General features: G+C 42.9%; 1 protein-coding gene across 5 annotated transcripts in view; it reads left to right on the top strand.

Moving 5' to 3' along the window:
- FOXN3 (forkhead box N3) overlaps positions 1-23,304 on the top strand; it is a 164,660-nt gene that overhangs the window by 103,588 nt on the left and 37,768 nt on the right. Inside the window, exon 5 of one of the 5 annotated variants that reach the window (XM_088655133.1) lies at positions 1,272-14,084. The exons of the other annotated variants lie outside the window; for them this stretch is intronic. Coding sequence (XP_088511259.1) covers positions 1,272-1,795 — 524 coding nt within the window. The 3' untranslated portion in view covers positions 1,796-14,084. Of the gene's footprint in view, positions 1-1,271; positions 14,085-23,304 lie in introns of those variants that run through there. 5 annotated transcript variants of the gene reach the window in all.

The following is a 23,304-nucleotide window of genomic DNA, read 5'->3' as shown; positions in this document are numbered from 1 at the left end:
GCACTTTACATGCAGAAGGTCCCAAGTTCAATCCTTGGCATCTTCAGGTGAGGAACATCTCTGTCTGAAACCCAGGATAGGTGTGTGAAAAAGAGCTGCATGGTAGGAACAGCGCTGTCTGTGGCTGTTTGGCCCAGATGTGTCTAGTCTTCAAATGCTGGCTAAGGGAACAGGATCTAGATTCAAGGCCTTACATATTCTTGGCCTTCTAAAGTCTAACATCCACAGTGTGTGAACACCTCTTTGTCCGACTCCCCACAATGTGTGCCAGTTTTTACTGTGCTGAATCACATGCTGCAACTTAACCATTCAAATGGTTCAGTGGGTATGATGCCCAGTGTTTTCTATATTCCAAGAGGTAATAACCTTTTTGGTGTATGTGCAAGGGAGGTTACAGTTCACTTTTCCCTTGTGGGGTTTTGCTTCCTGCAACAGCACATTGATGAACCAATAAAGACTAAATTTAAAGTCAAAGTGTAGTCTTTGTGAACAAAGTATGGATTTATTAAAGCATTGTTCTGTTCTGTTCTGTTGCTGCTTGGCTGATGCTGATTTCTCTGTTTGCAAACAGAGAGACATTCCCAAATTATTATTGACATCAGTGGAAATTGCACATGTGTTTAAAGTTCTGACAGTTTTATTGAAATTGTGAAAAACCTGGATTGCCAGCAAAGAACAAAACCACTGACGGGATGTACTTAACTATCTTAATGTTCCTACCAAACATGATTTAATGGATCACTTCTTTACATGATTATTGCAGCTGCTTTATTCTGAGCATACCACGTAATATATATTTCTTTTAAATGAATGCAACTGCAAAAGAGTGGCTTTCTCTTATTTATAAGATTTTATCTGGATACAATGAAATCCACACACATCCAGAAATTTCAGGCTACCTTGTGAACTCTGTGCATGCACAGAATTAACTCCAGGTGTAGCAAGTTACGATTTCTTTAAACTCAATTCCAGAGCTCAAATGCTGGTCTGCAGCAATAAAATGATGCACATTTGGTGTGACTCCTCGTGGCTAATGAGCTTATTTGTGACCTACTTTGTGGCGCAGAATGGAAACTGAGAATATACTTATTTCTCCAATTTGTAGCTCACATTTCATCACACCACTGTGATGCCAGGACTATTGCCCAGGCCTAATGATATTTTAATATGAGAAGCTTGTGTTTAATATGAGAGGCTGCATGTGATGCAGGGGAGGGCAGACTTCTACTTTGTGTTTTACTAGAACCCCTGCTTATTTAACTTATATGCAGAATTCATCATGCGAAAGGCTGGACTGGATGAATCCCAAACCGGAATTAAGATTCCCGAAAGAAATATCAACAACCTCAGATATGCTGATGACACAACCTTGATGGCAGAAAGTGAGGAGGAATTAAAGAACCTTTTAATGAGCGTGAAAGAGGAGAGTGCAAAATATGGTCTGAAGCTCAACAGCAAAAAAACTAAGATCAAGGCCACTGGTCCCATCACCTCCTGGCAAATAGGAGGGGAAGAAATGGAGGCAGTGAGAGATTTTACTTTCTTGGGTTCCATGATCACTGCAGATGGTGACAGCAGCCACAAAATTAAAAGACGCCTGCTTCTTGGGAGAAAAGCAATGACAAACCTAGACAGCCTCTTAAAAAGCAGAGACATCACCTTGCCGACAAAGATCCGTATAGTTAAAGCTGTGGTTTTCCCAGTAGTGATGTATGGAAGTGAGAGCTGGACCATAAAAAGGCTGATCATCGAGGAATCGATGCTTTTGAATTATGGTGCTGGAGGAGACTCTTGAGAGTCCCATGGACTGCAAGAAGATCAAACCTATCCATTCTGAAGGAAATCAGCCCTGAGTGCTCACTGGAAGGACAGATTCTGAGGCTGAGGCTCCAATACTTTGGCCACCTCATGAGAAGAGAAGACTCCCTGGAAAAGACCCTGATGTTGGGAAAGATTGAGGGCACAAGGAGAAGGGGACGACAGAGGACGAGATGGTTGGACAGTGTTCTCGAAGCTACAAACATGAGTTTGACCAAACTGCAGGAGGCAGTGGAAGATAGGAGTGCCTGGCGTGCTCTGGTCCATGGGGTCATGAAGAGTCGGACACGACTAAACAACAACAGAACCCCAAGCTGCTCCAGCTAGAACCAGGCACAAAACTTAGAATAGTTTTGTACAGGGATATGTTCTGTGTACCATAATTAAGATTAGTTTACTTTACTTCCACATGCAAACCTAGTTACTGAAGCTTTTTTCATTTCATCTGTCTAATTAATTTAGGGGAAGGAAAGTCATTTCTATTTTTAAGCAGTTTGGAGGAAAATCCTTTCTGGTCTACTGCAGATCACCCAGAAACCTGCCAGCATATCCTGATCTACCTCCTTCCCATTCTCGGTCTACTTCATGCGTCCAACCAAAGCAGTCTGTTGCATATGAAAGCTTGCACTAACTAGTTCTTTGTATCTTTATGTATGAGTAGGCCTATACGCAGAGGTGCCTGATGAAATACTTAAAATAATGTCCAGAGTGCAGAGTTAGGCTTTGATTATAGCAGGAAACATCTGATATACGAAGAAGCAAATTTGTTGACCAGTCAATATATGTCTTGAGGTGTTTTGTGCAACATAATATAAAAACGGCCAAGCAGCTTTTGTGCTGGATTTGTCTCTTAATGTAATTTCCTTCAGTAAGAGAATAGAGAGCATGTTCTTGGGATCATTTTGCTTGGCAGCACACAGAGAAGAAGAGAAGGGCTTTTTTATTACTTCTCAGCTCCTTCACACAAAGAAATATTGTTCTGCTTTTTATTTTTTAAAAAAGCTTAGTTACAAATGCCTCCTGTCACAAGTCATAAGCATTCCGCTGTTTTGATATGGGCTGTAGTTGATACTGCAGCTTTATGAAATTATAGTACCAGACTCAATGAGCAAAAACGCTGATCACCATAGGGGTTGTGCTTTTCTTTGTTTTTTATTAGTTTACAGTTGTTTTCTTTGTGATGTGATTTTTAAAAAAAATGTCTTAGCACTATTGGGCGCTATGGCTACAAATTGCCATACATTAAAATATTTCTCCCACACCAATGGGTTGGCTTTTTAGTAAAGCAAACATTTTATATCACGCCTCAGGAAAGAACATATTTTATCATGCAAGATGTGTTATAAACCTAAAGAAAACTCTCTTAATTACGAAACTGTAGTTGCCATGCTGCTGTTAACATTGCATCACCATTTCTATTATAAAACTACTGTGTCCGTTACATAATGCCCTCAAAATTTTGTTTTTGCTGTCTTGGTTTTAAATTCAATTCGAGAATGCCATCTATTAGTACTGAGTAGTTTCAAGTACAAGCACATCTCTATATGTTGGGTTGAAGGTTTGAGTGTTGTTGTTGTTGTTGTTGTTTACATTTATATACCACCCTTCAGGTTGGTTCACAAAATACAAACACAAAATAAATAGTTAAAAACAAAAGAAAATAAAACAACAACACCTCCCACATTTAAAAGGCCACAGAATATTAATCAGCCACTGGCCTGGTTGAAGAGGAACATTTTCAACTGGTGCCTAAAGATGTATCATGAAGGCAGCAGACAAACCTCCCTGGAAAAAGCATTCCACAGACAGGGGGCTGCTGCAGAAAAGGCCCATTCTAGTGTTGCCACACTCCAGACCTCTTGTGGAGGAAGCCCATGAAGAAGGGCCTCAAAAGATGATCTCAGAGTCTGGGTTGGTTTATATGGGGGGGGGGAGAACTTGAGGAGAACTGTCAGTACAGTGGACCACGAGTGTAGGTCACACATCCTTCCTAAGGGTTCTTCCTCCCTTCCTCCCTTTGTGTTGTTTTTCTAATCGATATGGGCTTGATGTCCTTGGATAACCTGCTTTGGCATCATACTGGACCAACCTTGGCTAAGGAGTCCTGGCCCTTCTCGCTGCACTTGGCAGAACTGTCCTGATGTCACTGATAGACTATAGGTGCCCCTTGACCAAAGGTAGCTTGTGTGCCAAGAAGCTAACAAGGTAATTTATAACAAAATGGTTACTGGACCCTTGTAACTCCTCATGTCTGCCTAAGACTGATTCATGGCCTCAAATCCAGACCTGTACACAGTTCATTTTCTATTACAGTCAAAAGAATCGGGATAAATGGTTGACGTGTGCATGATTTGATTGATAGATTCTGATCAGTGGGCCAACAGGGTTTCCCCGCATGGGCGTACCCAGCGCGGGGCCCGCCCTTTCAACTGCTAGATCCAAGATACTGTGCAGGGTCTTTTGTTACCACACAGAACAATATATGTGTTCTGACAGCAATATGGTTCTTATAGATATAATTGTCTAATGGAACATGAAGAGAGCAGTGGTGTTCATATTGGAGGGGGGGTGGGGAGAATCCAATTTTGCTCCTGATTGGATGGACAAAGCAGTTTTTAAAATTTGTGTGAGGGGGATCCTCTTGGATCATGTTGGTCAGGGTAGCCAATGAACATCCATCCCCCCTCCCTGGATGTTGCTGAACTACAGCTCCCATCATCCCTTATTATTGGCTGTGCTGGCTTGGGCTGATGGTTGTTGAAGTCCAACAACATCTGGCAGGCAACACATTGGAGACACCTACTACAGATCTTCACAGAAAGCAGATGGCGTAAAAGCAAAAGCTTGTGTCACAACAGCTTACACTTAAATTCTGGTAATTAGATCATGAAAGAGAACAACTACAGAATAGTTGTTCGTAGGTTGTGGGCAGGTGCTCAGGTTATCACAAGCTAAGTTGAAGCACATCTCTCCAGTAGAGAGATTTAGAAAAAAGCGGAAAGCAGTTGAAATGCAGTGTTTTGCTCTGAGCTTAGGCGAGGAATTCTGATTACCCCTAGGCAATTTTTCAGTAGACAAAAATGGATTCTCCCCCCCCCCCCAGTTGTTGAACGGCTGTTTACAACTAGGAAAGCTAAGTGAATGTTTTATGAGCAAAGCCTTATGGGGCAGCTGCTGTTTGGAAAGGAAGGCAAAAATTACATTTTTTTGTTTTTGCAAAGCACTCGCTTTGAAGTGATTAAAGGACATTTTGGGGTCCACAGATAAAATGTTGATCGTAAATAAAGCCACCGCCGATTGCACACAAATAGCATTTTACTCTGAGCCTATGTGTGGGTCTCCTTTAAATTAGGTGGCTTTGTAAAGTGTCGTGCGGCATTTCCTGTTCAGTCTCTGTTTTACATGATATAGTGCTTGTGGTATGCGAAATGTTACTGGTTGCCATAGCAACAGATAGCTGGCCTGCACTGAGGAAGGAAATGCTACCGTCAAGATGTCTTGAATTGGGAAACGGCTGAAACTGTAGCAGAGGTATCATATTATTGGCCTGTATTACACACTTTGGAGACTCTCCTCAAACCATCTAGGGTGTCCGTTCTAATGTCTGAATCTGGCAAGTGGTACAGTAAATGTTCTTTTTTTAGATTTTTAAAGGACTGCAAGGCTTCCATGCTACACTTCTCTGCTTTGACTTGAAAAACAAAGCCGAATTGTCAATAGGCGACATTCCTGGCATTTTCCTATTATGTATTATTTCCTATTATTCACATACCGTATAAGAGAGAGTTGCCATGTCTTTGCAGTACACATGTAATACTTATTCCCAATAATTAATTTGCAGTGGGTCACTCTCAAGGTTAAAATCAGTATTCTATTTAAGCATCCTTAATGGGCTAGGTGGGACGCAGGTGGCTTGCTGATCAGAAAGTCGGCGGTTCAAATCCCTTCGACAAGGTGAGCTCTCATTGCTCGGTCTCAGCTCCTGCCAACCTAGCAATTCGAAAGCACGTCAAAGTGCAAGTAGATAAATAGGTACCACTCCAAGCGGGAAGGTAAACGGCATTTCCGTGTGCTGCTCTGGTTCGCCAGAAGCGGCTTTGTCATGCTGGCCACATGACCTGGAAGCTGTACGCCAGCTCCCTCGGTCAGTAACGCAAGATGAGTGCTGCAACCCCAGAGTCGGTCATGACTGGACCTAATGGTCAGGGGTCCCTTTACCTTTAATGGGCTAGGTAAGTTGTTGCTGGCTTGATTTCAGAGAATTGAAGATACTTCTTGGTATGCAGGGAAAATTCTCTTCCACATTTTGGAGGTGCCTTGCCTCTGTATGCCAGTTGCTGGGGGGCACAAGCAGGGAGAACCCAACAGCCCTGCTTAACCATAGTTTATTAGGCTGCCATGCCCAGGTGCTCACCAAGCTAACAAAAGCACAAGCAGATAGAAAATAATCCAAACTTTGGAGAAGCAAGTTGTGGTTTAACCATGGCTTAATCAGGACCACCCATGCAGCGTCCATGGGAGCACTGGCAGAGACTTTCCCTGGCAGCCATAGGGCTCCCCATCCCCCCCCCCAAATTAGACTTGATGGAAATAGTCATCTGTAGCTAGTACAATAGATTACACTGTATTCTGGGTTGATTTGTGTGAGTGGTGCCCATAAAAGTTCCTCCAGCATGCAGATGGGGCAATGGCCAAAAAAGGTTGGCATTGCCCGTGTCCAGATGCAGCCACTGTGTGATATGAATTATACTGTCAAAACGGTGAAGCTAAAATATTAAGTTTAAGAAAGTGCTAGAATGCTATTCTTATTGTGTGGTTTATTATATACATGTTGTCTATGTGTTGGATTTGGTTTGTGGTATGTGCTTGTTTTTCATTTTGCCAGCGCCCATTTTCTTAAATTATCTGAAAATAGCACATACAGAAATATGGCTGTACTGCTTTGAGTATTCAGTCAACTATGCACAATGCTCCGTTAACTATGAGGCCAACAAGTGTTGTATTATTATTATCATTTTAATGGCATTAGTATTCCAAGCAGCAAAATCCCTGGTTGGAGAAATGTAGAAATGATGATTGCTCATTAGCAAATAGAATACAGATGTTATGTTCACTTTGCCCAACTGCTTCACATAAACACCTTCAGGAAGTGACTGGTAGAAGATGGAAAGTATGATCATCTAATAGAGCACCAAACATGTCTGTACTGGCAAGTGAATGTTTACCAGGCAGTAATAGCGTAAGCCTGGTAGGCTTTAGAATGCAGTTGGAAGAAATCGTATGCCACATCCCAAAGATGTTGCTTGTCTAGAGAGGTTTTTTTAAGGGTACTTCCTTGCTTTGATTTTATATTAACTTCCTGCCAAAATTGTATTTTGGATTTGTCTAGGTGCATGTTTCCCCCTAAAAATGGTAGGGTATTTGTTAATAGAATACTGGATGGTATCCAACTAAATACCGTACTTCCATTAGCACAAAGACTTTCATCTGTGCAATGGAACTCTCCTTTCCCTTCCCCCCCCCGCATGCCCCCTAATCTGTTCTTGGGTGGGGGGAGGTAACCCTCCAGAGCAGATTTATGGGGAGCACAAAAAAAAGGTGAGGGCAATGAATTTCTATTGCAGAGCAAAATGTATTTGCAGAACTGTTTAGTTGGCTACTGCCCTCTAGATTTAAAGAGCTTAATAGATTGGGGAGACCAGGGAGATGCTTAAAAATTGTGATGAAATCTTCAAACTGCTAAGTGCACAAATGTGAAGGGATAATTTGACGTCTCAGAACAGGGTGGGCATTTATGCCATTTGTTGTTTAGTCGTGTCCGACTCTTCGTGACCCCATGGACCAGAACACACCAGGCACTCTTCCACTGCCTCACGCAGTTTGGTCAGACTCATGTTCGTAGGTTTGAGAACACTGTCCAACCATCTCGTCCTCTGTCGTCCCCTTCTCCTAGTGCCCTCCATCTTTCCCAACAACAGGGTCTTTTCCAGGGAGTCTTCTCTTCTCATGAGGTGGCCAAAGTATTGGAGCCTCAGCTTCACAATCTGTCCTTCCATTTATGCCATATTTTGTGTAAATCCACTGTTTAAACGCAATAATTCCGATCATGATCCCACATAGATTGGTAGGCTTGTTTCAATACCACAAAATATGCACTTATATTTCAACTGTGTACACTTAGGCTTTGTTACCCTATATCTTGGTTATCATCTAGTTAATTCTGCATATGTGTCCCATTAGTGCAGCAGCTATATAATGCTGTGTTTAAAAAACAACAACACCCATACACTCTTCTGCCCTCACATTTTTCCTTACCTCCCCTTCCTCTGTTGACTCCTCTGTACCAAATTTTATATAATAAATTAGTTGGATGAGGGACCTGTCCTCTTTTAACTTTGTAGAGCAACATGCACACTGAAATATCAAGGGACACTTTTCATCTCACGTGATTTTAAACATTTTTATGGGTTTTGCTGAAAATTCGTGCCATGGTACCTAACATATTCAAAGCAATTCCCCTCCCCATTTGCGGGGGGGGGGGGACTCTCCTTCCTACAAAAACATAGAGATTACCTTGTGAAGCTGAAAACATTACCTCTCTGCTCCCCATGGGCCAAAATACACAGTAGTATTAGATTGCTGTTTAAAGGCTTGGTGCACACACATGGTTTGATTCACACTTGATGGGCAACAACCACTGTTGTTGAAAAAGTATTGTGTTTGAGTTGACACTCTGTAATATGAAAGTTATGTTTCTGGTGATCTGTGGTGTGTCATTTGTGCATTGAAGGTGTTCCTTGTTGCTGCTGTCAATGGATGGTCATATGTTTGGGAGCCAGCCCTTAGACCGGTGCTGAAAATTGTGACCAGCTAGATCAACACAAACTACTTGAAGAGCATCTTTCTTTTCACAGCCATGATTTGGAATGTACACACCAGAAACCTCTTAGTCAAAGGAGCTGTTTGCTCTCTCTTTTGCCTTGCTGCAAGTGACACACAGGCAGAGTCCCAATTTGGAGTCTGTTAAATGAACTCAAGTCACTTATTTTCTGTTTAGTTGTTGTGGCAGCAGGACCAGTGGATGTAAAAAATTTAGCCAAACAAAAGACCCAAGCCCTGCCTTGTTCATGCTGCTCAGAAATAGTGCTTGAGGTTGCAGAATAATGGCCTTTGGAATAAAAGCTTCTGGGTGACTGGTCTTTCTGCATAGTTTTGTAGAAATAATGAGCCTTTCATTGCTGTTTAAGCCGTGAACAAACTTTCAGCCTAAATAATAAAAGGAATAAAGGTGCTTTAACAGGGTAAATTACAAAAAGATTTTCCTGAAAACCACAAAATGGTTACAGTAAGAGGCAGCTATGGCTGCGTTGTGTTGGATGTCTTTAGGGCCCATGATTATTTTGAAAAAAAATGCACTAAAAGAAAGAAGACTGCATAAATATTTCCAAGGTACATCTGCCTGTGATATTAATTTTATTATATTTATGTCCCACCTTTCTTAAATCATGTAACTCAAGGCAGCATTCATAGGCCATATTTGTATGTAACACTAAACCATTGTTTAGTGCTATGGACATGAGTTGGTACAAACTCAAGAAAAGCATTCACTTTCAGTTTTCCAACAAATGTCAATTTGTTGAGTGCAAATTGGGGGTTGTGCTTTGTCACAAATTCTGGTAAGTTCAGCAAGAACCCATGCATGGTTTGAAGTTGGCTTCATTTTTGAAAATGGCACCCCCAGCAAATTCTCCCCTAAAATTCCGCTGTAATATCAAGGAACCGTGGCAAACAGTCAATTTCCTCCCCACCAGCACCCAGTTATATGGAGCAGGGATGGGGAAATATCCCAGCAAGCTGTTCTTAATGTCACGAGGGAGGTGTGAATGTCATCTCCAGCCACGTCTTTGTGTCATGAAAATCATGTGGTTCAGTACAGAGCTTATACACTTATTGCCAGAGCTTGGTCAAATACTTGCTGGATCCAAGTAATTGTCATGTTTCTGAAACCTTTAAATTGTGCTTGCTTTAAACATGATAAAGTGAGAATATAATAACCAAAATGGTCAAAGGCCTGGAAACGATGCCTCATGAGGAACGGCTTAGGGAGCTGGGTATGTTTAGCCTGGAGAAGAGAAGGTTAAGGGGTGATATGATGGCCATGTTCAAATATATAAAAAGGATGTCATATAGAGGAGGGAGAAAGGTTGTTTTCTGCTGCTCCAGAGAAGCGGACACGGATGATTCCACCTAAACATTAGGAAGAACTTCCTGACAGTAAGAGCTGTTCAGCAGTGGAATTTGTTGCCAAGGAGTGTGGTGGAGTCTCCTTCCTTGGAGGTCTTTAAGCAGAGGCTTGACGGCCATCTGTCAGGAATGCTTTGATGGTGTTTCCTGCTTGGCAGGGGGTTGGACTGGATGGCCCTTGTGGTCTCTTCCAACTCCATGATTCTATGTGCATGCTAATAGTTGAGAAATAATTTCAAATGCTGCTGGGCTGGGCTTTGTAGTAGTAGTAGTAGTAGTAGTAGTAGTAGTAGTAGTAGTAGTAGTTTTTAAATGAGGTACCAGTACTCATATGTACTCCTTAAGTGCTGTGCATGCCAGCACAAAATGACTGTTACGGACAGCAAGAAAAGAAAAGAGGGGTGATGGTAGTCCTCAGCATTGTGTACAGTGGTACCTCGGGTTACAGACACTTCAGGTTACGCATTTTTAGCTTGCATACCGCGGGGAAACCCAGAAGTACCGAAAAGGGTTACTATTGGGTTTTGCCGCATGCGCAGAAGCGCTAAATTGCGTCACGCATGTGCACAGAGGCAGCGCTGCGGGTTGCGGACGTGCCTCCATGTCCGCAACCTGAGGTTCCACTGTACTGCCACAAACAAGCCCTGCTGCTGATTATAAACCTGGCCACTGCAACCCAACTGCTAGCGGCTTAATATCTGTAATAGTTCTATATTTGAGCTAAATAATGTCATGGATGAACTGAGACCAGCCAAAGCAAAGAGATGACAGTACGTAGAATGAAGACGTTGGTAGGCTTTAACCCGTTTAGCCTCTTGCATAAAGAAAGGAAGAAAAAGGCCTCTGGCAGTTCAGTGAGAGACATCATTTCCAAAGAGCACTTAGTGCTGCCTAGCAAAATATGCTGGGGTTTTCTTTTCTTTTTCTGTTGTGCTTATAGATTAGAGAGAATAGAAGGAGGTGGGAAATCATTGCTAGGTCATTTCCTTTGGTAGTCAGAAGACAGAGGGATGCGTGGGCAACACAGGAGAGGATTATTTTATATGTCTATATATAGTAGTAGTAGTAGTAGTAGTAGTAGTAGTAGTAGTAGTAAGGATGTAGGACCATGACCTTGTGTTCAGTGTGATTTTTTGGAAAGGGAAGCCTACATATGAAAGTTCCTCCTCCAGATGTTATGGGCTCTTGCATGGCCGGATGGTGTGACCTAAGGTTCGTTCTCCAAAGGTCTTGGATTTTCACTGTCATGAAAATATGAAAAGGAAACCAATGTGTAACCAACACAGTTCCCTTAACAGATCTCCCTCTTTGTCTGGGATAAGTCTTCTCCAACCTCATACAGAATCACAAGACTCATAGAGTTAGAAGTATGAGGGTCGTCTAGTCCATCCCCCTGCAATGCAGGAATATTTCACCCAATATGGGGTTCGAACCCACGGCTGTAAGAGTCTCATGCTCTACACCTCCTGGCCATTTGTTGGGAATGATGGGAACGACAGTCCAAAACATCTGGAGCACGCTAGGTGGGATAAGTCTCTCCTGAAGTATGCTGAAGCTCTTCTGGAGGACCTCTTGTGAAAGGATACCCTTGTCACAACAATCCATGCCGTGGTAACCCCACACCTGCGTTACTGCAGTGCACTCTATTTGAGGGTGCCCTTCAATTCAGAAGCTGCAGCTGGTGCAGAATGCTGCTGTCTGGTTATTGAACGGCACACCGTTTGAGTCATATTACACCTATTCTTAGTGATCTGCTGTGACTGCCTATTTGTTTCTGTGCCCAGTTTAAGGTATTGCAATTGACTTAATAAAAAATTAAATGACTCAGGGCCCCAATACTTGACAGCATGTGCCAGCCCAGCCCTTGTGATCATCCTTTCTAGGATGCTTCTGCCAGGTGAAGCCTTCTCAGCTGTGCTGCTCTCCCTTATGAACCCCCTGCCTCTTGAAGTCCATCAGAAACCATATTTAATCCATTTTCGTTTGACTCCCACCTTCAAGATTTATTGAGATAGTTGCTAGTTAGGCTCAGGAAAATTTGGTTTGTGAACAGTGTGGGATCATTTACTTGCTGCTGTTTTTAAGGCTGAAGATGACTTTCTAATTTTATTTTCCTCTGTTAATGTATTTTCCAGTGTTGACATGTCAAGTGCTTTGTTAGGTTTGGATTAAGAGCAGTTCATAAATGAAGGTAAACAAACAAACACCCGTACTCTTGCTGCATGGTATTCAATACTCACAGCTCATCAACCTATTACTTTACTCAGTCTGCCACAGCTTCTAACCCCAAACCTTCCAGGCAGCTGACCAAAATTCCTGAGCAAAGCAGAACTAAGAATATTTCTCCTTGGAAAGCAAAGAAGTCAATGGTTACTTGGGATACCCAGGCTCTTGGATTAGTATTTGCCAAAGCTTCCTATAATAGACTTACAGACTGCAACCCTGCCCAACCAACAGTGCAGATGTTTTCAACCTTTTTGAGTCCACAGCTCCTTTAACCAACTACATTCTTTCTGCGGCACCCCTGTGTGGCTCAGGAACCCAGTTATGTCACCCGTTGCCGGCAGAGCTGGCAGCCTCTCACCCTTTGAAAAACACCCTTCCTAGTGGAGGCCTCCTCTCCTTTGGGAGGCAGAGATGTGAGAGGACATCAGAGGAAGGAAGAGAAGAAGGAAGGAAGGAAGGAAGGAAGGAAGGAAGGAAGGAAGGAAGGAAGGAAGGAAGGAAGGAAGGAAGGAAGGAAGGAAGGAAGGAAGGAAGGAAGGAAGGAAGGAAGGAAGGAAGGAAAGAGGGACAGAGACCAGTGTTGCCTGACCATCATTCAAGGCATCCCAGGGTGCCATGGTACACGGGTTGAAAACCACAGCAGTAGTGGCTTCAGATGAGTTTCCATCTCAGAAAACAACGAACTCCACAGCCAGCGCTTAGCTAGCCACAACGAATCTCGAGAGTGCCAGAAGAGCTGGTACAGTTGAGGGAAACCACACTGCTTCCTTCTTGCTAGTGGCATTGCTGCCACTTACTGTAGAGTTGCCATATTTTGAAGAGCAAAAAAGAGGGCGCATTTGCTGACTCCCTAAGTCTTTTAACTATGGATCGCTATGACGACTCTCATTTTGCATACCCTTGAAAAAGAGGAAAACATGGCAACCCTAAGTCTTCCTGCCACTGTGTGGAGGTGGGACAGGGCAGCAGCAAAGTCAGGGCTGTGTGGGCACAATGATGGGAATGCCTCATGGCCTCCGCTGATGTGCCCAACTTCACTGTCACCCTGCCCTCCCCCACCCTAGTATGGGGCAGCATTGCTCCTTTCAGCAGGTTGGCACCGCGCCACCACGCCAGCCACTCCTTTCCATGCTCAGATCTTTTCTCTCCAATAAGCTATGCACCTGCACAACCCCCGATGTATATCCTCTGCATTTGTTCCAGTCTCCCTACAAGTGACCAGGCAAGCCCCTCTCCCAGCCGCAACTTATAAAGTAACGGGAAGAGGTTGTGCTCCCTTTTGAAAGAGGTGACTTGAAGTGGGAATCATTTACCGAGTCATGCCGGTCATTGAGCCACCCATACACATATCCCAGTTTGGGATACCATACTTCCACTATTGCAAGGAATTGCCCTGTGCTAAAAGCTGGCAACATACCAGGAACATTGGAGCACCTCCAAATCTCTTGGAACAGTCAACCATTGTTTGCCAAGGTTCTATTCATAGCATTTCAGATGGCCAATTGTTTTACTCAGGGAATTTGCTTACAATTTGAAAGTTAAGCGATTTAGGGGCCAAATAATGGAAGTAGTGTCAGTCATGCTGCCAGTGCGCTAAGCACTGTTCGCTATCACATCGTGGATTACGCATAGGAAAGCACAGGCATATTGCGGTGATTTTCACACTCGGATGGAAATAAACTGGTCTGAAGGAAGCATCTTCTCCTTTTCATCTATATTTAGGTATGCAACAGACTTCTGTGGCAATTACAAAAAAAAAATGATACAGCATCCAAAATAGAACCTTCCTTGGTTAACACTGAAATGTGTTTTTGAGTCTTTATTTATAAACCTAAGCTGTAATTTTCGGCGACTCTTAAGGGATTTAATATTTATCCATGTTTCCATATTTGCTGAAAGTTTTCACTGAAGCTCTGAATATTCTAATCAAAATAAACTCCCAACCTCGTAAAACAACAAACCTAAATTGCCCGGTTCTTGTTAATTTGAAGTTCATGAGCTGAAACTAGTGCACAGCTGTGTGAATCCTGTTACATTTAAATAATGTTGCAATGTGTTGAAAATGGTCACTTTCCTCTTCTCTACTTCCTAAATGGAATTTTATGTGAGAAGGAGGGACGTGGTGTGTGTGTGTGAGAGAGAGAGAGACAGAGACAGAGAGAGAGAGAGAGAACGAGAACACAACTTCACATCTTTTCTGAGTGCAGTCTACTCTGACTGGCAAAAGCTTTCTAAGCTTTGCTACTTAAGGCCTTCTCAAGTAAGGGGTGGAGAACCTATGCCCTCACAGATGTTGTTGGACTCAACATTCATCATCCCAGACTATTGGCTGGTGCTTGCTTGGACTGACAGGAGCTGGGAGTCTAGCAACATCTGGGGGGCCCATCCCTGTTATGTGGCGATGTCACAGACTGAATTTGGGATCTCTATAAAAACGTGTTGCTGTTTAGTCGTGTCCGACTCTTCGTGACCCCATGGACCATAGCACGCCAGGCACTCCTGTCTTCCACTGCCTCCCGCAGTTTGGTCAAACTCATGTTCGTAGCTTCGAGAACACTGTCCAACCATCTTGTCCTCTGTCGTCCCCTTCTCCTAGTGCCCTCAATCTTTCCCAACATCAGGGTCTTTTCCAAGGATTCTTCTCTTCTCATGAGGTGGCCAAAGTATTGGAGCCTCAGCTTCACGATCTGTCCTTCCCGTGAGCACTCAGGGCTGATTTCCTTAAGAATGGATAGATTTGATCTTCTTGCAGTCCATGGGACTCTCAAGAGTCTCCTCCAGCACCATAATTCAAAAGCATCAATTCTTCGGCGATCAGCCTTCTTTATGGCCCAGCTCTCACTTCCATACATCACTACTGGGAAAACCATAGCTTTAACTATACGGACCTTTGTCGGCAAGATGATGTCTCTGCTTTTTGTACCACATGTGGTACAAACGTGTTGTACCACTAATCTATAGGCCCTCCAATGGTTCTCATTTGCAATAGGTAGAAAGCAGCAAACTCAATATAAGGTGGTGGGGGAATCTTACCTTAAAACTTGCCTCCAACAATACTGATATCACAACAATGGAAATCTGATTTTTAGGTACAGGTAGGTAGCCGTGTTGGTCTGAGTCGAAGCAAAATAAAAAAATTCCTTCAGTAGCACCTTAAAGACCAACTAAGTTTATATTTTGGTCTGAAGAAGTGTGCATGCACACGAAAGCTCATACCAAAATATAAACTTAGTTGGTCTTTAAGGTGCTACTGAAGGAATTTTTTTATTTTGATATTTAGGTGTGTGGGTGTGGAGATTATGACCTAGTTCTCACATAACACTAAGTTTAGTGTGAATGTGTGGGTTCCCAGAGAGGAGATTTCAGGCACTTTGCTCCTGATGCACCCCATGGGTTCTGTGTCTTAAGTACTCTTGCGGCCCACTTGGTATGAAAAGTTGGAATTTCCCTGAGATAGAAGGACCATCAGTCTGACTCAGGGTAAGGCAGCTCCCTATGTAGGAGAGGGAGGGTCCCTCTTCAGTAAAGCAAGCACTGAGAAGATGAACTCTTTTAACTGTTGGTTTCAAGCAACGTTTAGATTAAACAAGGCAAGTCCACATCCAAGGCGAGTACAGTATTTTATGTACCTAGTGGCTTTAACATTCTGAATCCTGTTAAACCTGTTGGTGAAATGAGAGCCCTCAGTCCCTATTATCTCCCATGCCCAACTGTGTTGCTACGGATTTTATTTGAATCACATAGCAACAGTGCTTTATTTCCCCAGGGCTTGCCTTATAAAACACAAATTTTCACCTGGCGGCACCAAGCCACAATCCCCAGGAACAGATTATACATGGCTTCATTCTGTAGACACTAGGAAGAGAAATATGTAAAGGGTTTTTGCCCTGTTTGGTGACCCACTCTTTCTGCCAGATCTTCCTAAATTGCAGCCATTGCTTTTGGATTTAATCCTGTAACCCCAGACATACAAAATAAAAACACTCGGAAGGGTGGAGGTGGCTTGTGCCTCTGCACCTACAAATTCCTTTACTTGATAGCTTCTACCGATCAGATCTTAGGGTATATAATATGGTCACCACCTGAGAAAAACATACGTGGGGAAAATCTGCAGGTAAACAATCCAGAAATGTAGGAAGGAGTTCAGCAATGTTGTGATAGAAATACTCTATCACAACTTCCCCTCTCCTCCCCACCACACACTGTTCTGAAGGATTCTCCTGATTCCCCCCAAGCTGATTTGGAGGATGCAGAGGGACTGGGGGGGGGGGCAGGAGCCCTGTTCTGCAAGAAGTCCTTGCATGGGACTCAGGCCCGGCTCTAGGGGTAGTCGCGGGGGCGCGGGGCTGGCAGGAGGGGCGCTGTGTGGCGAAGCCGCGCTGCGCCCACCCACCAGGGCGGGGGCGCCAGAGCGATCTCCGCGCCACAGCGCCAGGGCGCCCGACCTGCTTGAGACGGCCCTGATGGGACTAGCATGACCAGTTAGTTGAATCCAGGTTTGTAACTTAGGGTTGTAATCAACTAAGTCCTGTTTAGAATAGACCCGTTGAAATTAATCAGCCTCACTTAGTTATGCCCATTAACTTCAATGGATGTACTCTGCATTGCATTCAATACCACCCGTAGCTTTTTTCACATAGGGTGGCTGTAGCATGGTGGTTATTTGAGCCAACAACTATGTTGAGATTATTCACCATGGCCAACTGCTCATGAGAAGCCCTTTCCTCATGGTGCCAACCATCATTGCAGTGCCAGTACCACCAATGATTTCCTGCATTTTTCAGTCATGTTAAATTCACCCAGAATTGCCTGGGGAGCAGGTGCCACAAGGGCACAATGGTCTTTACACAGTTGCATTTTGAAGCAGCAGTCACATCGCTGGTTGCAGAACGAGGGCAGACACCAGATAGCCTATGTGTCTCCAACAACCTTTCCCGATTTGCAATATTTTTCAATATATTTTTTTTAGTAAAACATTTCATTTATGCACATATTGTGGCAAGGATGTTTTACTAATTAAGGAAGACTAGAGTGATGCTCTTGGTGACAGGTAATATATTTTACCCAGACAATGCAAAAACTCACTTCTAACACATTTGCCAGGCTAGAGGAAATGCTTCTGAAGGATTGAAAAGGACACAGGAGACGGTGAGTCATGTCTCCAACGATCTGGTGAGAGCTTTTGCTGTTCCAAAGTATCGGATAGCAGGTTAGGTTTGCTTTTGTATAGCAGAAAAGGCTGAATTAGCACAATCAAAGCGAAGTTGCTTGATTGTAAATATTTTAGAGCTCTTCATTGTACACTGAGATTTTCCTACCCCCTACTGGACATACAAAGAAACAGGCCGGTCAGTGTTTCCAGGAATGGCAGCCACCGTCTTTCATTAGATAATTTAAGTAATTTGAAAGTTACCATACTGCTTAGCCTTGAAAGGGTCACTAGATTAGTAGGTCTTCTGTTGTGCGGAGTCCCTTTCAGAGTGCATTTCATTTTCTCATCAGCCTGAATGCTGAAGATTAGCATTCAGAAAGGGTAGACTTATGAGTGTTAAGGTTAATGCATTGTTATTCTCTTCATTTTATGTTAAGAAACTTTTTTTTAATCAAAATGATAGTTGAGCAATATTTGGATTGGATTTAATAGACAAACATGCTTTTATTTTCAATAAAATACCATAACCATCTTGGCTGTTCGTCCTGGAAGACCTGCTCCCTGCCTTGCAGGCCTTTTCCACCTGGCCTGAGAGAGTGGGGCCCGGACTGACTCCAGCTACAAAAGCTCTTGGGTTTGGGTATTGTTTGAGGGTTTTTGTTGGGGTGCGGTGGGTTCTGCATCTGTTGTTACTGCCCCAATTGTTTAAAATGTTTTGAATTGTTTTTAACGGCTTTTTAACTTGTGTGTGTTTTAAATTTGGGGGGTTTGTTGTTTTTTGAATTGGGGTGCGCAGGGTGCACCTGGGGGGAGAGCAGGAGTAACCCCAATCACAGTGGTTCTGGGCAAGAGGTGGGATAGTGGAGTGATGGGGTAGGTCGGGTAAGGGGCACACGACACAGGCTGTGCCATATGCCAGCCCCTCCTCCTCCTCCAACCTGGGGGATTTCAATTGCCCTTGTAGCCAGCCCTTGGGTCTGCAGATGCTGTTCCTAAATGCCAGGTCTGTGCTGAGTAAGACCTCCCTCATCCATGATCTGATTCTGGTTTGTTTTGTTTTTGTTTCATTATATATCTTGTGTTCCCATTTTGTATTTTTATATTGTGAACTGCCCTGTGATCTTTGGTTGAAGGGCAGTATGCAAATTTAATAAACAAAAACAGTTTAATAACCAACAGCAATATTTTGTCTCAGTCATACATGGTTCAAACTGCAATTTAAACCAGCTGGCTTTCCCTCAGCTATCTGCAAATGGAACTTGCCTGAGATGTGATTTAAAAAAAACCCAAAACTACTAGGTTTTTCCTACTCATATATATCTTGGGGGGGGGGTGTATTCTTTCACAACTTCAGTTCACTGTGGAATTAACTGATATTTCTTCCAAGCGCTGTTAAATTCTGTAGATGTCCAAGTGGGAAATTAAGACCCGCTCTGGAGAACAGCTGAAGAAAAGAGGAAAGCCACACTGAAATTAAAAGTGCTTTTTGTTGTAGCCTTTCTAATCTGGTTTTATAAAAACTCTTATGAAAAATTTGTCAGTCCTAGTCAACTGGAAACCAATACAATTCCTGCAAGTTGGAAAGCAATATATGTCAATAGAAAGAACCTGTAGGATGTGTTGAATTGCTGAAGTCTGGAAGGATTTCCATGCGAAAATTGGTAAAAATCCCTTCTTAGAATCATAAAATTATAGAGTTGGAAGGTACCCCAAGGGCCATCTAGTCCAGCCCCCTGCAATGCAGGAATCTCAACAAAAGCATCCATGACAGATGACTATCCAACCTCTGCTTTAAAACCTCCAGTGAAGGAGAGTCCACCACCTTCCGAGGGAGCCCATTCCATTGTCAAACCCCACTTAGAACAGCTCTTACTGTCAGAAAGTTCTTTTTGATGTTAAGTTGAATCTCCTTCCTTGTAACTTGATATAAATAATATTTGTCTGTCTGTTTTTTTAATTAAATTAAATTAATAATGCATTTGTTTAGAGGAACATTAAATGCTTTTTCTGGATGAGGTAATTTTGGGAGATGGGGTATCCGCAACTAGATGAAATTTTGGGGAAACAGCAATTCCAAACTATTGATGCAAGATTACTGTTGCTAAGGTTCGCAGACTGTTCCCCCCCCCTTACCTGCTCCAAAGAAAGAATTAAAAAGCATCTTATCGCAGTGCCATTCAACATTGCTCTCCCTGTAGAGAACACTCAACATTCCATCCTCCAAAGAAATGTGTATGTTACATCCTTATGATACACTTAGCTTCCGTCTCCAGGATTCAGGAGCAATGCAAAACAAGGATTGTGAAGTGTTCCAGTGGGAAATGGGCTTTAATCTCCATTAGTACTTGTTCTAAGAACTTTTGGTGTTTCTTCACATTGATATTTTTGGGGGGAGGGGGGAGGGGAGTCGGTTTGCCCTTTCACAGGATTAATGAGTGAAGCCTCCAATGGGATTATCTTCTATAGGTATATTACCCTTTCTTATTGTACTTAATGCTAGTAGGAGCTACCTTTAAAAAAAAGAGAATATTCCAAAATGAGTCTTATGTTAATGAATTCTTTGGCACTTAGTTGCTTTGAAGCTAAACCTTTAGGAAGAAGTAATTAAAAGAAGAAGAAGAAGCAGATGAGTTTCCGTTGCCTTGGCTGGTTTGATGCTCTTAATTACGTATGGGAAAAGACTTTACACATTGCCCATATACACCTAAAGCACATCAAGCCCTTTTGAAACTGGGAAATGATAGAGAAAATGAGTTTTCGATATTCATTTGTTGAAGTTGCCATATATTCAAATACTGCGCAAGCGGTTCTGCGTAAATCACAGTGCAGGGGATTCTTACATCTGACTGAAATAATATAATAACCATAACATGTCCATAGAATAACTTTACCTGCTTTCTCATGTTACAATCCTTGCAACAATCGATGCTGACATCAGTCTCGAAAAACAATGGCGTGCTCCTCCAGGGGTGAAGCCAAACCACTGGAGAATCACATCACCCACTGTGGCTGCAGAAACCGGCAACTTCTAACTTTGAAGTGACCTGAGCAATATGTATAGAGGTCCTGGACTGCCCAGATCACAAGGCCTCCCTCTCAGCCTTGCGGATGTGGTCCAAAGGAAAGCAGAGTAATGCATTTGGCACCAGCTTGGCTGCAGGAGTTGCCGGAAGGAGGGATTACCTCCATAATGCAGAGGAGACTGAAAAGAGAGAGTTACTTAACTTAGGACCACCTAGTGAATTTATTGCAGAGGTGAGATTTGAACTGATTTTTAGCCTAGTTCCCCAGCCATTATATATATATTTATTCTTGACTTTAAAATACATGTTCCTCTTTCTGTCTGGTCACTGTTGGGAGACTTTTACTACTAGAGCAGCTTTGGACAACAACTATCAGATGCAATCGGGGGCTGGTGGGAATTGTTGTCCAAAGTGACCAGAAGGCCCCAGATTGGCGAAGGCTGCTCTAGATACTCTGAGGAATATTTTCTCCATCTTCCCTACCCACTAATCATTTGGTGCTTTTTCTGTTGTTGCACTACAGCTGTGGAACGCCCATATTCAGGAGATTCATTTGACACAGCCCTTGGTTACTCTCTGAAAGATTCTTCCATATTGGAAGACATTTGGAGTGGTATGGTGTTTTCGGATTATGCTGTGTTTTATCATGATTTTAACCGCCCTGTTGTTTTATATGTCTGCTATTTCCAGCTCACTCTGTGTATCAAGCAAATATAATAATCATTCCTCTGGGTAGTTCTCCTTTGCAAGCCCTGTCAAAATCAATGGGCACTGTGCAGCAAAATTGCACTCCATCCAAGTGCACAAGAAAGTTCCTCAAGGTTTCTGTCCCAACCTCAACTTTTATCAGGTTTTCGACTCAATACCCAAGCAGCCCAGATTCTTTACCACCTCCACCCCCTGCTCTGCAGGTTCCCCCACCGCTTAGCCGTGAAAAAGCCCATTGCCCTAACAAATGGTGGAGGACAGGTGCCCAATTGCAGCCACAGATTATGGCACCAGCTCCCTTTCATGGGGACTCTTGGGCCATGCATCACTATTGGCAGACAAAAGATCAATGTTGTGGTGCAAGGACCTGAATGAGCCCCATCTCAAGTTGTAGCTACCTTGAACTGGGGACACAATAAGGCAAGTGGCTTTTTTTTTTTTTTGGATTTTTGAGCACCTGCACTTCAAGTAACCATCCAGTCTCTGAGCGTAGTTAAGGCAGTTTCCCCAGCTACTAAATGATATGACGCATGATATGAAGGTTTCACATTTTCTACAGGCAGGGCTTTCTTGTTGTTGTTGTTGTTTAGTCGTTTAGTCATGTCCGACTCTTTGTGACCCCATGGACCAGAGCACACCAGGCACTCCTGTCTTCCACTGCCTCCCGCAGTTTGGTCAAACTCATGTTCATAGCTTCGAGAACACTATCCAACCATCTCGTCCTCTGTCGTCCCCTTCTCCTAGTGCCCTCAATCTTTCCCAACATCAGGGTCTTTTCCAGGGAGTCTTCTCTTCTCATGAGGTGGCCAAAGTATTGGAGCCTCAGCTTCATGATCTGTCCTTCCAGTGAGCACTCAGGGCTGATTTCCTTCAGAATGGATAGGTTTGATCTCCTTGCAGTCCATGGGACTCTCCCATGGGCAGGGCTTAGCTTGACAATCTACATAGTTTCTGTATGCATCTGGGATTTTAAGTAGAGTTAAGGCAGCAAACCAATGTTTATGGTCATCGCCATGGTTAAGCGTGGCACCAGACCAAGATCTTCAGAATGTCTCAGCTTCTGTATGTGAAAAGTAAGATCCTAGATGACCCTTTGGGTCCCTTCCACCTCTGCAATTCTACAATTCTATGTTCTACTTCAGTCTCCTCTAGCATGTTACAGGGGCACGAGCAGATCTCATTTCACATGCAGATGGGTTTTGTGGGTCTTGGAACAGTGACGCGTTACTAGCCTGCTGACCCACATACTAAGTGGTGCACTGTTTGGTCATGGTTGGGGTAAGAGGCTTGATATAACCATATTGTATGCTAAATGGGCAGGAATAGCAGAGATTATATTCATTTTATTATACACTTTGTTCAGTGTACATCTGCCACATTTTTAGACAATCTGCCTCTTTATGAAGGTTTTATCCCTCAATTTGTGCCTGCATCTACCATTGGCCCGCTAAAGCACCGATGATCTGCTCTTCTGTGATCATGTTCTGATTAAACATTTTCACTCAGTTGGCATTCCAGATAATTGAGGGGTCAGTTGATGTGGATTTAGACTGGGGCAAAAGCAGAGAGGTTGAAGGAAGAAAGCTAATCTCTTCCATTAGCAGTAACTTTTGTGACTTCATATTTTTAATTCAGTAATAAAATGCCACCATTGCATACTAAATATAATTCAGCAGCAATTCTTGTACACAATGAAGAAAAAAAACTGGGAGAAAGATTTCTGTTATCAGCGTTACATATTGTTCAGCGGCGAACTTTATGAAAGCTGTTCTAAGAACACCAACAATGGCTCACTTGAACCTGGGAATTGCTGTCCTAGAAAAGATTAATGGTCTACAAGCTTGGTATCTCCCCAGCACAGTGTCGTGTACTGGAACATTATAAGAAGCATATAAAAGCTTCCATAATTTCAGGCCAGTTGGTATCATGGTGTAGACCACAGAAAAACATTTCATTTCCTCTTGGCAATTGAAAGCGATTGTGTTTATATATTGCTGCTAGAGAGCCTTTGTATATTTATCTGTTGCTTTTTTTTAACTAAAGGTTTGCATTTGGAATAACACTCATATCAATTAGCAATGCTGCATTTAATGTAATTGCATTTTTAATTCAGTCTGTAATATTCTGTCTTTG

The sequence above is a fragment of the Zootoca vivipara genome, chromosome 1 (genome assembly GCF_965207765.1).
Source record: "Zootoca vivipara chromosome 1, rZooViv2.hap1.1, whole genome shotgun sequence".
NCBI classification, from domain to species: Eukaryota; Metazoa; Chordata; class Lepidosauria; order Squamata; family Lacertidae; genus Zootoca; species Zootoca vivipara.
The sequence above is the reverse complement of the archived record's forward strand: the minus strand, read 5'-3'. Positions and strand labels throughout refer to the sequence as shown.